The sequence below is a fragment of the Gymnogyps californianus genome, chromosome 13 (assembly GCF_018139145.2).
Source record: "Gymnogyps californianus isolate 813 chromosome 13, ASM1813914v2, whole genome shotgun sequence".
Lineage (NCBI taxonomy): Eukaryota > Metazoa > Chordata > Aves > Accipitriformes > Cathartidae > Gymnogyps > Gymnogyps californianus.
The window spans coordinates 20,236,457-20,248,415 of NC_059483.1; the positions used below are offsets into that span (position 1 = coordinate 20,236,457).

At 64.2% G+C, this 11,959-nt stretch overlaps 2 protein-coding genes across 2 annotated transcripts; both read right to left on the reverse strand.

Moving 5' to 3' along the window:
- Window positions 1-632: 632 nt before the first annotated feature.
- On the reverse strand, window positions 633-3,931 carry LOC127021704 (PHD finger protein 7-like). Its single transcript, XM_050904901.1, has 11 exons — window positions 3,889-3,931; window positions 3,465-3,556; window positions 3,271-3,372; window positions 2,883-3,007; window positions 2,638-2,800; window positions 2,445-2,551; window positions 2,115-2,228; window positions 1,844-1,962; window positions 1,623-1,660; window positions 1,548-1,566; window positions 633-1,081 (listed from the first exon to the last, which is right to left on the reverse strand). The coding sequence occupies exons 1-11, from the start codon at window positions 3,929-3,931 to the stop codon at window positions 633-635; spliced, it is 1,371 nt and encodes a 456-aa protein (XP_050760858.1).
- Window positions 3,932-7,283: 3,352 nt separating this feature from the next.
- On the reverse strand, window positions 7,284-10,598 carry LOC127021705 (PHD finger protein 7-like). The gene is made up of 11 exons (XM_050904902.1): window positions 10,556-10,598; window positions 10,132-10,223; window positions 9,938-10,039; window positions 9,533-9,657; window positions 9,288-9,450; window positions 9,095-9,201; window positions 8,766-8,879; window positions 8,495-8,613; window positions 8,274-8,311; window positions 8,199-8,217; window positions 7,284-7,732 (listed from the first exon to the last, which is right to left on the reverse strand). Exons 1-11 carry the CDS (start codon window positions 10,596-10,598, stop codon window positions 7,284-7,286), a joined length of 1,371 nt encoding a protein of 456 aa, XP_050760859.1.
- Between the last annotated feature and the right edge of the window lie 1,361 nt (window positions 10,599-11,959).

An 11,959-nucleotide genomic window follows, 5' to 3' on the forward strand; every position in this document is an offset into this window, starting at 1 on the left:
ACTGGGGAGCGGGGAATGCCCTTTGGCTACTGCACAAACACAGTCTACAGAAATCTTCATGTCACAAATATAGACGTGACACTGAACTGAACTTGTAAAGAAAAGTAGCTTTGCCCCTTTGCCACAGTTCTCCCTAACCGAGGCAACGAGGATAGGCAATTGGTTATAGCCTTGTCCAGAAGGAAACAGAGTTGAAGCGCGTCCAAAGTCGCTGGGGCCGTGGCGGGTGATTTTGGGGGGCGAGCCGCAAGGGCCATGCCCGGTGGGCGGGCGCAGCCCACATTGCCGGGAGACGGGCGGTGGCGCCGGCTGGGCCGTGCCGGGCCACCCTCCGGGCCGTCCCGGGGGGCAGGGGCAGAGACCCCCGGTGCCGGGGGTGGGTGTGAACTTCCCCCGGGGAAACTGAGCAGGCTGCGGGGCCAGCGAGGCCCGAAGCACACGGCCGTGGCGCTGGGCAGCCGGTCAAGGCCGGCCCGCAAGGAGGGAGGTCTGGGGAAGGTGCTGCCGACCCCTGGGGAGAAGACAACCCTATGGGCCCAGCCCCTAACGCTGCCCCTCGAGAAAGGGACGGGAGGAGGAGGAAGCCGACAAATGAGCAAGGAATCTGCCAGTGCAGAGATTAACGGCCAACTTTATTGTGCCGGTGGAGGGGGATCAGGGCCAGCACTCGGGGACGGCGCACGGCTGGTCCCGCGGCGGCGCCCGGGCCGGCTGTAGGGATCTGGGGCCCGACGTCGCAACCGGGAGCGATTTCGCATGCGGTCGGGCCCAGGGGGGCTGGAGCTTCTGCCACTCTCAAGCACTGGAGAGCCACAGGAGGCCCCCGATGGCAGCTGGCTGCCAGTGCTGGGGCTGCTGGCCCCGGGTGCTGGGGAGCCGTGGGACGGCCCCAGCTCTGCCGCGCTGGGGGTGCTGCTCTCAGCACTTGGTGCTGGCGCGCGGCTGCTCTCACGGCGTCTTCTGGGCCGGCTGTAGGGATTTTGGGCCCGACGTTGCAAGCGGGAGCGGTCTCGCGCCCGCTCGGGCCCAGGGCCGGTGGAGCGGAGGCTGCCCTGAAGTGCTGGAGAGCTGCAGGAGGACCCTGATGGCAGCTGGCTGGCGGTGCTGGGGCTGCTGGTCTCCGGTGCCGGGGAGCCGTGGGACGGACCCAGCACCGCCTGGCTGGGGGTGCTGCTCTCAGCACTTGGTGCTGGCAGGCGGCTGCTCTCACGGCATCTTCTGGGCCGGCTGTAGGGATTTGGGGCCCGACGTTGCAACCGGGAGTGATTTCGCATGCGGTCGGGCCCAGGTGGGCTGGAGCAGCTGCTGCCCTCAAGCACTGGGGAGCTGTGGGATGGCCCCGATGCTGCCTGGCTACCGGTGCTGGGGCTGCTGGTTTCCAGTTCTAGGGAGCCGTGGGACGGCCCCGATGCCGCCATGCTGCCGGTGCTAGGGCTGCTGGTCTCTGGCGCTGGGGAGCCGTGGGACAGCCCCGATGCCGCCTGGCTGGCAGTGCTAGGGCTGCTGGACGCCGGTGCGGGAGATCCGAGAAGCTGCCCTGATGTCACCTGGCTGCCAGTGCTGGGGCTCCTGGTCTCCGGTGCCGGGGAGCTGTGGGCGGGCCCCGATCCTGACTGGATGGCAGTGCTGGGGCCGGCAAGCTCTGAGCTGGCACTGGAGGCTGTAAGGGGAAGCAGGAAGGTCAAGGGCACGGCCCCCAGGCCCGGGGCAGGATAGGTCAGAGCGGTGCCCCCAGCCCTCCTGGAGCAGAGAGGCTCTGCCAAGCCCACCCTGGGCACCCGCTGCCAGGCCTTGCCTGGCCCCTGGCCCCAGCCCAGGGCCACCCGGGCGCTTTGCCTCTTACCGGTACCCAGGCCAGCACAGCTGTCGCACTCCCAGCTGGCCGTGCTGTTCCTCAAGTAGGAGCAGCGTCTGTGGGTGCCCTCGGCAGCGCAGGAGCAGCACAGGAGCAGTTGCCAGGGCCTGGGGAGGCAAACGGGTTCATGGCTCTGAGGACAAAGTGACCGCAGCACAGGATTGTCCGGCAGAGCTCTTGTTCTCAGTCCTTCCGCTTCGAGCCCTCGGCGAGACAGAGATCGCGTGCGGAGCCCCGGGGTGCAGCTTTGGCAACTTACCCCTCTTCCTCTGCCCGCTCCCTGCCTCCTGGACAAAGGCACTCACTGGCATCGCAGCGGCTGTGCCTCTCGCCTAGTGCTGCGTATGCATGCCCGCTCTCCCATGATGGCAGTCTGATGGAGAAAGGAGAACTGATGAGCCCCTGCTGCCCCGGCATAAGGCAGAGGCAGGGCGTCCCTGCTCTTCTCCCCCTGCCCTGTTTCCGACTGCCCTGTGAAGCTGAAGCCCAGACTCACGGGACAGCGGAGGGCCAGGACTGCTGGGCAGCCCCTGGCACGGCACAGCGCTTGCACCCCCCTGTCTTGTGAGCCGGGCAGAAGGACACCAACCTGAAGGGGATTCGGATCCCCACGGTGAGCATTTCCGGGAGAAATGCATCCCTGTCTCTGCAGAGGGGGCACTGGAAGCAGGAAATGCCAGCGCGCACAGCCTGTCCCTGCAGGAGAAACAGAAGGGGCATGAGTGAGGCCCCGGTGCTGCTGAGCGCCTGCCGTGCCCCGGGGGCGAGGCAACGGCTCCTACCTGGATGCAGCCCCTGTGGAACCAGGCGTGTTTGCACGCCGGGCACACCATGGTGCCGTAGGACTTTCTGTCCCCCACGAGGTCCAGGCAGATGAGGCAGGTGGTGTTCTCCTCCGGAGCCGCCTCCACTGCCTGCTCCGGGCGGTGCTCCCAGCAGAAGGACCTGGGGGGAAGAGGAAAGGGATGGGCGAGGTGAGACCTGCTGGGTCCTTCCCCGGTGGTGGCGAGGAGGGCAGAGGAGGTACCTGTACTGATAAAGGAACTGGGTGACGCATCCACCCTCCACGGCACAGGGGAGATGGAAGCTGCGGTCGCAGCCCGTCTCCCGGCAGGTGATGGCGGCCCCGCTCTCGCCACAGACGAAGCAGTGCTGGAAAGAGCACAGCAGCCCCCATCAGCGGCAGCCTCAGGGCCTCCCCAGCCAGCCCCACGCCTCCGGGCAGGGCGCAGGATGTGGCCGCTGCTGGGTCACACCCCGCAGATGCGCCCGGCTGGAGCCTCTGTGGAGCTGCTGGGAGCCAGACTTCTGCCCCAGAGCTGGTTGGAAGGGCTGGGATTTCTTTCTTGGGGTCTGGGCTAAGCTCCCGCAAACCTCTCCTGGCACAGATCTCCCTGTTCTTGTCTGGTCCTCACCTTCTGCGCTGCCCGCTCGACTGTACGTCGAATATCCTCGGGGAGAAATCCCATGAGGCCTACTTCCTTGACCCGTTGCTGAAAAAGCTCGTTGGCAAAAAACTGCAGACGAGAAAAGACGAGGAGCTGATGAGGAGAGTGTGGCAGGGACTGCCTGTCGGAAAGCTGGAGGAGGGAGCCCCGGAGGAACTCACCAGGCAAAACACATGGACACAGAGCCCCTGCTTCTGCAGTTTGTGCCCGCAGATATCCGGGTCAGCCTCTGCCCGGCGACACAGCATGCATGCTGGAGGGGAGAGAGCAAATGCCAGCGGGAATGAGCACCTCTGCGGGGCCGGGGGAAGGGTCCCTGAGGGATTGCCCCCAAGGGCTGCTCTGTCCCTGCCTAGCTGGCTGATGGGCAGGGCTGGAGGCCTTGGGGAGGAAGGGGGCATGGCAGGCACGGGTGTCCCAGCAGGCGCCCAGTGCCCGGCCTGGGCCCCGCTTGCTGAGGAAAGGAGGGGCCCTGCCCCGGGGCTGTTGGGGAGCTCCTGCCTCCCCCTGCCACCGCTCTCGGCCCCACGCTGACCAGCCCGACAACCCCTCTGCTGTGCTGCGCGAGGGGTACTTTGCTCTCACCCTGCTCCATCGAGTCGGGGGCCTTCTCCTTGCCAACTGACATGGCGCACGTCAACGGTGAGCGCTTGGAGAGTCCCTGTCCCAGCAGCGCCGGGGTGTCTCCTCCAAATGCTCCTCTGCTGACTCTGAGGGAGAAGCAGGACGCGGGTGAGGGAGAAGCGAGACGCGGGTGAGCTTGCAGCACAGGCCCAGAGCCCCGAGGCGTGGGGCCCCCCTCCTCCTCGGCAGCCCCGCGCAAGCCCTGTCCTTCCCCTGCTCTCTCCTCACCTCACCAGGTCGCACTGACGCACGGCCTGTGCCCAGCCTTTCTTTTTGTTGGCTTGGCCCCGCGGGTCACAGTGGCCACTGTGACATCAGCACCGCTGGCCTGCGTGCGCCCCAAATACGGGCAGGGACGCCCTCGGCCGCCTGCCACCCACTCTGAGACGCCCACCGCCTCGCAGGGGTGGGTGTGAAGTGCCGAGGCGGGGGCCCGAGCCCTCGGCACCCACGTAACCGTTGCGGCTGCTCCTGCAGCAAGTGCAGAGTCAAATGCCGGGTCCCCCGGGGCAGCCGTCGAGGGTGGCACTGGTGGCCCAAAGGTGCCCTTCAGGCAGTGCGACTCCAGGGCTCCAGCCCTGGCCAAGGGAAGTCTCGGCTCCTGCCCCCGGCACGGGGAGCGCTGCCAGCAGGTCGGGGAAGGTGAGCCTTCCTCTCTGCGCCGCACCGGGAGGGCTGCATCTGCAGTACTGCCTCCGGTTCTGGGCTCCCCGGTACAGGGGACAGCAGCGACCTTTGAGCCTGGCCTGGGCTCGCACATCCCATCCGCTCAGCCGCGGTGGGTGGCCGGGGCACAGCACAGGACCTCAGGACGGCACCTAACTGGCGCAGGTGGCCCAACACCTTTCTCCTGAACTCCTTAGCGCTTTGGTGATGTGCTGCCTCTGGAACAAAAAGCAGCGGGACCGCAAGCTGGGGACTCCCGGCGGAAGTGGCCTTTTTCCATGGCAATAAACTGCCCTGCAGAGTCAGTGTGAGCCTTTCCTTGGTGGGGCAGGAAACTGCAAGTGGCTGTGGGGCAGCTTTGGAGGCGGTGGGTGGGAGTGTTGATCTGTTTGAGGGTAGAAAGGCTCTACAGAGGGATCCGGACAGGCTGGGTCGATGGGCCGAGGGTTGTCAAGCCTTGGAACAGGCTGCCCGGGCAAGTGGTTGAGTCACCATCCCTGGAGGTATTTGAAAGACGTGTAGACGTGGCGCTTAGGGACACGGTTTGGTGGTGGACTTGGCAGTGTTGGGTTAACGGTTGGACTCGATGATCTTAGGGGTCTTTTCCAACCTAAATGATGCTATGATTCTAATTACCATTCAATTATGGCTTTAATCACCATTTGATGACCATTTCATTTTCATTCGATCATCGATTACTTACCATTTGATCATCGCTTAACCATTAATAAAGCCCTTTTAGTTAACCCCACAACGATGACTTCTCTGAATAATTCACCTGCGACACCAGGACAAAAACCAGACGGAGTCTCAGGCACAAGCGGAGTAGGAAAAAAGGAATGCGAAATCCAGTATTGGCAAATCCAGGTCCAAAATGCAATTCAGGACCAAGACAGAAACCTGAAACCCCCAGAAGCCCTTCTACAATACTAGCTGGCTGACACTGCTGAGAGTGACTAGAGGCTTCCCAGGCTGCCTCCTTCAGCTCCTGCTTTTAGAGCGTCCTCAGCCATCCTCTTCTACCAGCCACCTTCCAAGCCAAACTCTGGTGCTCAGGGTTTCCCTCTCACCAGGCTTTCTGAGATTTCGCTCGGCCTTCCGACGCCAGGGCATTACAGAGCTCCGTTAGCGAGATGCCGACAGAGGTGAACGGTGCCAGGGAACAAGCACCTCGGTTCAGAGGGAGGCTGCGCATGACCACAGCTCTTGGGCCAGCTCCATTCGAGCTCCGTTGCTCGGCAGTGCCTCGGAGCTCACGTCGCAATCCCCCTGAAGAGCACTACCTGTCCTGGCCATGTCTAGACCTCACGTCTTCCCAATCACGGCAGTCAAGAAGAGAAGGACAAAGCGCTGCCACCGAGTTCTCTCTTGGACCCTCTATACCTCCTTTCCTTCCTCATTGCCTCTTGGTTGGCAGAAAAGCCCATCAGGTCTCCCGGGTTCCCCTGCCTTCCTCCGAGAGGACAGCTGCTCCCTCCTGGAATGCAGCACCTTCCAGGCTGCATTAAGGCCTAGCAGGAAGGCGCCTAATGCACACACCGTAAGACCGCCTGTAGTTTGCCTGAAGAGCAGAGGGTTGTTCAAATCCGTACAGCCACCCCACGGGATTTCCTGCGCGCTTTGGTCACCGTTATTCTTTGATTCAGCCTTCCAGCTCTCCGCCAGCTTCCACAGAGCTGCTCAGCAGTCGCTCTGCAACCAAGTCTTTTCTCCTTCCGGCACTAGAAAGGTACTTGCTGGTCTCCAACAGGAGGGAAATCCTTTTGGATGACTGGTACTTGCTGGTCTCCAACAGGAGGGAAATCCTTTCAGATGACTGATGCTTCCCAGGCCCCTTGTTCCCCTCCCGTAGAGCCCATGTGATTTTTTGCTCTAAAGGGCGTATGACGGGACTCAGGCCCTCAGTAACAGGTACTGCTCTGACTCTCCTGAACTCTGTGGAGTCAATTCCTTACCAGGTGTTTGCAAGCTCTATTGAAAAGGATTTCTTGGCTTACAGTGCAAGAAGGAAGCCTTCAGCTGGTACAGCAGCAATCGTGTTGGGGAACAGGACCCGGAACTGGGGAGCGGGGAATGCCCTTTGGCTACTGCACAAACACAGTCTACAGAAATCTTCATGTCACAAATATAGACGTGACACTGAACTGAACTTGTAAAGAAAAGTAGCTTTGCCCCTTTGCCACAGTTCTCCCTAACCGAGGCAACGAGGATAGGCAATTGGTTATAGCCTTGTCCAGAAGGAAACAGAGTTGAAGCGCGTCCAAAGTCGCTGGGGCCGTGGCGGGTGATTTTGGGGGGCGAGCCGCAAGGGCCATGCCCGGTGGGCGGGCGCAGCCCACATTGCCGGGAGACGGGCGGTGGCGCCGGCTGGGCCGTGCCGGGCCACCCTCCGGGCCGTCCCGGGGGGCAGGGGCAGAGACCCCCGGTGCCGGGGGTGGGTGTGAACTTCCCCCGGGGAAACTGAGCAGGCTGCGGGGCCAGCGAGGCCCGAAGCACACGGCCGTGGCGCTGGGCAGCCGGTCAAGGCCGGCCCGCAAGGAGGGAGGTCTGGGGAAGGTGCTGCCGACCCCTGGGGAGAAGACAACCCTATGGGCCCAGCCCCTAACGCTGCCCCTCGAGAAAGGGACGGGAGGAGGAGGAAGCCGACAAATGAGCAAGGAATCTGCCAGTGCAGAGATTAACGGCCAACTTTATTGTGCCGGTGGAGGGGGATCAGGGCCAGCACTCGGGGACGGCGCACGGCTGGTCCCGCGGCGGCGCCCGGGCCGGCTGTAGGGATCTGGGGCCCGACGTCGCAACCGGGAGCGATTTCGCATGCGGTCGGGCCCAGGGGGGCTGGAGCTTCTGCCACTCTCAAGCACTGGAGAGCCACAGGAGGCCCCCGATGGCAGCTGGCTGCCAGTGCTGGGGCTGCTGGCCCCGGGTGCTGGGGAGCCGTGGGACGGCCCCAGCTCTGCCGCGCTGGGGGTGCTGCTCTCAGCACTTGGTGCTGGCGCGCGGCTGCTCTCACGGCGTCTTCTGGGCCGGCTGTAGGGATTTTGGGCCCGACGTTGCAAGCGGGAGCGGTCTCGCGCCCGCTCGGGCCCAGGGCGGGTGGAGCGGAGGCTGCCCTGAAGTGCTGGAGAGCTGCAGGAGGACCCTGATGGCAGCTGGCTGGCGGTGCTGGGGCTGCTGGTCTCCGGTGCCGGGGAGCCGTGGGACGGACCCAGCACCGCCTGGCTGGGGGTGCTGCTCTCAGCACTTGGTGCTGGCAGGCGGCTGCTCTCACGGCATCTTCTGGGCCGGCTGTAGGGATTTGGGGCCCGACGTTGCAACCGGGAGTGATTTCGCATGCGGTCGGGCCCAGGTGGGCTGGAGCAGCTGCTGCCCTCAAGCACTGGGGAGCTGTGGGATGGCCCCGATGCTGCCTGGCTACCGGTGCTGGGGCTGCTGGTTTCCAGTTCTAGGGAGCCGTGGGACGGCCCCGATGCCGCCATGCTGCCGGTGCTAGGGCTGCTGGTCTCTGGCGCTGGGGAGCCGTGGGACAGCCCCGATGCCGCCTGGCTGGCAGTGCTAGGGCTGCTGGACGCCGGTGCGGGAGATCCGAGAAGCTGCCCTGATGTCACCTGGCTGCCAGTGCTGGGGCTCCTGGTCTCCGGTGCCGGGGAGCTGTGGGCGGGCCCCGATCCTGACTGGATGGCAGTGCTGGGGCCGGCAAGCTCTGAGCTGGCACTGGAGGCTGTAAGGGGAAGCAGGAAGGTCAAGGGCACGGCCCCCAGGCCCGGGGCAGGATAGGTCAGAGCGGTGCCCCCAGCCCTCCTGGAGCAGAGAGGCTCTGCCAAGCCCACCCTGGGCACCCGCTGCCAGGCCTTGCCTGGCCCCTGGCCCCAGCCCAGGGCCACCCGGGCGCTTTGCCTCTTACCGGTACCCAGGCCAGCACAGCTGTCGCACTCCCAGCTGGCCGTGCTGTTCCTCAAGTAGGAGCAGCGTCTGTGGGTGCCCTCGGCAGCGCAGGAGCAGCACAGGAGCAGTTGCCAGGGCCTGGGGAGGCAAACGGGTTCATGGCTCTGAGGACAAAGTGACCGCAGCACAGGATTGTCCGGCAGAGCTCTTGTTCTCAGTCCTTCCGCTTCGAGCCCTCGGCGAGACAGAGATCGCGTGCGGAGCCCCGGGGTGCAGCTTTGGCAACTTACCCCTCTTCCTCTGCCCGCTCCCTGCCTCCTGGACAAAGGCACTCACTGGCATCGCAGCGGCTGTGCCTCTCGCCTAGTGCTGCGTATGCATGCCCGCTCTCCCATGATGGCAGTCTGATGGAGAAAGGAGAACTGATGAGCCCCTGCTGCCCCGGCATAAGGCAGAGGCAGGGCGTCCCTGCTCTTCTCCCCCTGCCCTGTTTCCGACTGCCCTGTGAAGCTGAAGCCCAGACTCACGGGACAGCGGAGGGCCAGGACTGCTGGGCAGCCCCTGGCACGGCACAGCGCTTGCACCCCCTGTCTTGTGAGCCGGGCAGAAGGACACCAACCTGAAGGGGATTCGGATCCCCACGGTGAGCATTTCCGGGAGAAATGCATCCCTGTCTCTGCAGAGGGGGCACTGGAAGCAGGAAATGCCAGCGCGCACAGCCTGTCCCTGCAGGAGAAACAGAAGGGGCATGAGTGAGGCCCCGGTGCTGCTGAGCGCCTGCCGTGCCCCGGGGGCGAGGCAACGGCTCCTACCTGGATGCAGCCCCTGTGGAACCAGGCGTGTTTGCACGCCGGGCACACCATGGTGCCGTAGGACTTTCTGTCCCCCACGAGGTCCAGGCAGATGAGGCAGGTGGTGTTCTCCTCCGGAGCCGCCTCCACTGCCTGCTCCGGGCGGTGCTCCCAGCAGAAGGACCTGGGGGGAAGAGGAAAGGGATGGGCGAGGTGAGACCTGCTGGGTCCTTCCCCGGTGGTGGCGAGGAGGGCAGAGGAGGTACCTGTACTGATAAAGGAACTGGGTGACGCATCCACCCTCCACGGCACAGGGGAGATGGAAGCTGCGGTCGCAGCCCGTCTCCCGGCAGGTGATGGCGGCCCCGCTCTCGCCACAGACGAAGCAGTGCTGGAAAGAGCACAGCAGCCCCCATCAGCGGCAGCCTCAGGGCCTCCCCAGCCAGCCCCACGCCTCCGGGCAGGGCGCAGGATGTGGCCGCTGCTGGGTCACACCCCGCAGATGCGCCCGGCGGACGAGGCTCCTGTGCTGGAGCCTCTGTGGAGCTGCTGGGAGCCAGACTTCTGCCCCAGAGCTGGTTGGAAGGGCTGGGATTTCTTTCTTGGGGTCTGGGCTAAGCTCCCGCAAACCTCTCCTGGCACAGATCTCCCTGTTCTTGTCTGGTCCTCACCTTCTGCGCTGCCCGCTCGACTGTACGTCGAATATCCTCGGGGAGAAATCCCATGAGGCCTACTTCCTTGACCCGTTGCTGAAAAAGCTCGTTGGCAAAAAACTGCAGACGAGAAAAGACGAGGAGCTGATGAGGAGAGTGTGGCAGGGACTGCCTGTCGGAAAGCTGGAGGAGGGAGCCCCGGAGGAACTCACCAGGCAAAACACATGGACACAGAGCCCCTGCTTCTGCAGTTTGTGCCCGCAGATATCCGGGTCAGCCTCTGCCCGGCGACACAGCATGCATGCTGGAGGGGAGAGAGCAAATGCCAGCGGGAATGAGCACCTCTGCGGGGCCGGGGGAAGGGTCCCTGAGGGATTGCCCCCAAGGGCTGCTCTGTCCCTGCCTAGCTGGCTGATGGGCAGGGCTGGAGGCCTTGGGGAGGAAGGGGGCATGGCAGGCACGGGTGTCCCAGCAGGCGCCCAGTGCCCGGCCTGGGCCCCGCTTGCTGAGGAAAGGAGGGGCCCTGCCCCGGGGCTGTTGGGGAGCTCCTGCCTCCCCCTGCCACCGCTCTCGGCCCCACGCTGACCAGCCCGACAACCCCTCTGCTGTGCTGCGCGAGGGGTACTTTGCTCTCACCCTGCTCCATCGAGTCGGGGGCCTTCTCCTTGCCAACTGACATGGCGCACGTCAACGGTGAGCGCTTGGAGAGTCCCTGTCCCAGCAGCGCCGGGGTGTCTCCTCCAAATGCTCCTCTGCTGACTCTGAGGGAGAAGCAGGACGCGGGTGAGGGAGAAGCGAGACGCGGGTGAGCTTGCAGCACAGGCCCAGAGCCCCGAGGCGTGGGGCCCCCCTCCTCCTCGGCAGCCCCGCGCAAGCCCTGTCCTTCCCCTGCTCTCTCCTCACCTCACCAGGTCGCACTGACGCACGGCCTGTGCCCAGCCTTTCTTTTTGTTGGCTTGGCCCCGCGGGTCACAGTGGCCACTGTGACATCAGCACCGCTGGCCTGCGTGCGCCCCAAATACGGGCAGGGACGCCCTCGGCCGCCTGCCACCCACTCTGAGACGCCCACCGCCTCGCAGGGGTGGGTGTGAAGTGCCGAGGCGGGGGCCCGAGCCCTCGGCACCCACGTAACCGTTGCGGCTGCTCCTGCAGCAAGTGCAGAGTCAAATGCCGGGTCCCCCGGGGCAGCCGTCGAGGGTGGCACTGGTGGCCCAAAGGTGCCCTTCAGGCAGTGCGACTCCAGGGCTCCAGCCCTGGCCAAGGGAAGTCTCGGCTCCTGCCCCCGGCACGGGGAGCGCTGCCAGCAGGTCGGGGAAGGTGAGCCTTCCTCTCTGCGCCGCACCGGGAGGGCTGCATCTGCAGTACTGCCTCCGGTTCTGGGCTCCCCGGTACAGGGGACAGCAGCGACCTTTGAGCCTGGCCTGGGCTCGCACATCCCATCCGCTCAGCCGCGGTGGGTGGCCGGGGCACAGCACAGGACCTCAGGACGGCACCTAACTGGCGCAGGTGGCCCAACACCTTTCTCCTGAACTCCTTAGCGCTTTGGTGATGTGCTGCCTCTGGAACAAAAAGCAGCGGGACCGCAAGCTGGGGACTCCCGGCGGAAGTGGCCTTTTTCCATGGCAATAAACTGCCCTGCAGAGTCAGTGTGAGCCTTTCCTTGGTGGGGCAGGGAACTGCAAGTGGCTGTGGGGCAGCTTTGGAGGCGGTGGGTGGGAGTGTTGATCTGTTTGAGGGTAGAAAGGCTCTACAGAGGGATCCGGACAGGCTGGGTCGATGGGCCGAGGGTTGTCAAGCCTTGGAACAGGCTGCCCGGGCAAGTGGTTGAGTCACCATCCCTGGAGGTATTTGAAAGACGTGTAGACGTGGCGCTTAGGGACACGGTTTGGTGGTGGACTTGGCAGTGTTGGGTTAACGGTTGGACTCGATGATCTTAGGGGTCTTTTCCAACCTAAATGATGCTATGATTCTAATTACCATTCAATTATGGCTTTAATCACCATTTGATGACCATTTCATTTTCATTCGATCATCGATTAC

Bases quoted from the DNA above. Each gene is read 5' to 3' on its own strand.
- LOC127021704 (XM_050904901.1), bottom strand. From the start codon at position 3,931: ATGTCAGTTGGCAAGGAGAAGGCCCCCGACTCGATGGAGCAGG. The intron at 3,557-3,888 runs GTGAGAGCAAAG...TCTCCCCTCCAG, and splicing joins CCCCGACTCGATGGAGCAGG to CATGCATGCTGTGTCGCCGG. The intron at 2,552-2,637 runs GTAGGAGCCGTT...TTTCTCCTGCAG, and splicing joins TCCACAGGGGCTGCATCCAG to GGACAGGCTGTGCGCGCTGG.
- LOC127021705 (XM_050904902.1), bottom strand. From the start codon at position 10,598: ATGTCAGTTGGCAAGGAGAAGGCCCCCGACTCGATGGAGCAGG. The intron at 8,880-9,094 runs GTTGGTGTCCTT...TTTCTCCATCAG, and splicing joins GGGATCCGAATCCCCTTCAG to ACTGCCATCATGGGAGAGCG. The intron at 8,312-8,494 runs GTAAGAGGCAAA...TTCCCCTTACAG, and splicing joins CTGTGCTGGCCTGGGTACCG to CCTCCAGTGCCAGCTCAGAG.